Source organism: Merops nubicus, unplaced genomic scaffold (genome assembly GCF_000691845.1).
Source record: "Merops nubicus isolate BGI_N331 unplaced genomic scaffold, ASM69184v1 scaffold37779, whole genome shotgun sequence".
Classification (NCBI taxonomy): Eukaryota; Metazoa; Chordata; class Aves; order Coraciiformes; family Meropidae; genus Merops; species Merops nubicus.
This window is the reverse complement of record NW_008630943.1, coordinates 7,240-9,504: the sequence shown is the minus strand read 5'-3', so window position 1 is coordinate 9,504 and position 2,265 is coordinate 7,240. Positions and strand designations below refer to the sequence as shown.

The window sequence follows — 2,265 nt, the reverse complement described above, 5'->3', positions numbered from 1 at the left end:
CGGGGTGAGCAGTGCGAGCGGGAGTGCCCCCAGAAACCTTTCTAGCAACATCTCTGTCCTCATCTACAGCCGCTTCTATGTGGAGTTATTGGAACACATAATCCCTTCTGGAAGGTGGACTCCATGAGACTTTATTTGGGCACTGACCCCCTAAAGTGTAGGGAGTGGCTTTTGGGAAGTTTCAGTCAGTGATGCTTACCCAAAGGTCCCGTTGCAGTGTTCTTTTAAGTTCTTCTAAGAAGTAAAGCTTGCAGCAGGGTGTCTGCATCTCTGTTCTGTGGGGCCTCCTGAAGAGTTCTGGTGGGGCAGGGAAAGCGTTATTCTGCTGATTTACAGGACTTGAAGTAGCAGCTGCTGCATGTGCACCAATTCTTCTCAGCTGTGCTGGTGTGAAGCTTCTAGCTCCGTGGCTTACAGATGGCAGATGATGTGAAGGATCGTAGCCTGGTCACATACTGTAGTCTAAGAGGTTGTGATACTTGAGTTCCGAAGTCTAAACTTGGGTTTGTAACTAAGCACAAAATGCCTTCTTGCATGTCGAGTCCTTCATAAGTCTGATGGTGCCTCAGTGCTTCCTTTTGTTCCTTCAGCTGGCTGTGCTTCGAAGCAGCTGCTCCTTGCCAGAACTGAATGTGGAGCAGACCCTGCTCTTGCCAGCCCCACCAGAACTGAGCATCACCCTCACCTCATTCTCCTTGAGGGTAGGCACTGGAGATGAGGCTACTGCTCTGGTTCCTGGCTCTCACTACACCTCACTTTCCGTAAGGAGCCTGTTGCAGCAGGACAGTGGCAAGTGGTACTTCTAAGGCACCAGCTGTAGCTGGTGTTGATCCACTGACCTTTTCTGTTCTTGGTGTCTGTTAGGCGAGGAAAGTGATTTTATTTTCTAAAACAGGTGATGCTTTCTGCTGCTTTCTTCCTGAGCTGCCCTTCCTCAGCATTACTCCCTGCTCCTTTTCAGAGTGCTGCTGTTATCAGACGCTTCTCTGGCTCTGAAAACACCATCCCTCCACCTGGAAAAGATGAATTACCCAAGAGCACAGTCAATGCTGCATCAAAGCAAGCGTTTGCTATCTACGTAGATGAATCAGAAGAGAAAGAAAACTACAGCTACCAAGTGGCTGAGAAGCTGGAGACAAGCCTGTGTGAACTGGATACCAGTGCAATGACATCCAGTATTCACCTGCTGCTGGAGCTGAGTACAGGTAACTTCTGTTACTACTCAGATGGTATCTATAGGACAAGTACATGTAGAGTGGTTGTGAATTGTGATGCTGGTAAGCTAATGAGTAGTTTGTTACAACTAGTGCTTCAAGATAGTTTGGATTGTGCCTACACAAGTCACAACACTTCTGTGCTCAAAACAGAAGGTGAAAAGGCTAATTACACAAATGCTGTGCTGCTTCTTATCTGTTAGGATCTCCTATGGTACTGGACACGTCCTTCCAGTCCCAGCCAGAGGATCACATGGAAGATGCCATAACTCTGACTGTGGAAGAGTATGCAGAAGACATTCATCAGTACCTCCGGCAGGCTGAAGTGAGTGGCCTGTAACAAGCTTATAGATATTTGTGGTCTCTGTGAGGGGCTGCAACACTTCAAACATGTAGGGCTGCCCTAGGATAACCCAAGGTTGCCACTGAACTACAATGGAGAGAAAGCAAGCAGCAGAAGCTATCTCTAAACAGTGGTGGCATCTTTTAGGATTGCTCTGTGCCCTTGAAATTCCTTCCCAATGACAGTCTCTCTTTAGGATGAAACATTCTTGCAGGTGGTAGCTGAAAGCTGCAAAAATACTAGAGCAGTTGGATGTCATCTCATTGTCAGCTCTATTGCTGTAGTAAGTAGTTTTTCCTACCTTTCTGTGTCAGAACAGTAAAGTGTGGTCTCCCAATAGAAAGAGAGGGAGGAAAAATGTGGTTTGTTCATTTTCAGGTCCTTCTGAATGGCTAATAGGTGCTTTATGGCATAGTCCAGGAGATCCTTTTGCTGTTCTGCTGCTAACATTATAGCTCCTATCTCTTCAATGTAGAAATACTACTTTTTAGAGATGCTACTGGCTGCTAATTTATACTACTAACACCATAATTGTGGTTATCAGCAATGAGTTAATAGTGGAACACCTCATGCCTCTCTTGGTATAAGGATAAAGAATGTTAATTGGTTCAGCCATTGATGGCTCTCTTCATGGTGAGCACCCTGATTCTTCAACTCTCACTCCAAACAGGTGAGATTCAGGCCCAAGCCCTACTACATGAGGAAGCA

General features: G+C 46.2%; 1 protein-coding gene across 1 annotated transcript in view; it reads left to right on the top strand.

Moving 5' to 3' along the window:
• Positions 1 to 590: 590 nt before the first annotated feature.
• Positions 591 to 2,265, top strand: part of CCNA1 (cyclin A1) — a gene marked incomplete at its 5' end in the record, with an annotated part of 5,317 nt that continues 3,642 nt past the window's right edge. The window contains 4 exon segments of the mRNA XM_008947444.1: positions 591 to 701; positions 962 to 1,205; positions 1,418 to 1,539; positions 2,228 to 2,265. The exon segment at positions 2,228 to 2,265 is cut by the window's right edge and continues 34 nt beyond it. Of these exon segments, the coding sequence (XP_008945692.1) occupies positions 591 to 701; positions 962 to 1,205; positions 1,418 to 1,539; positions 2,228 to 2,265 (515 nt within the window).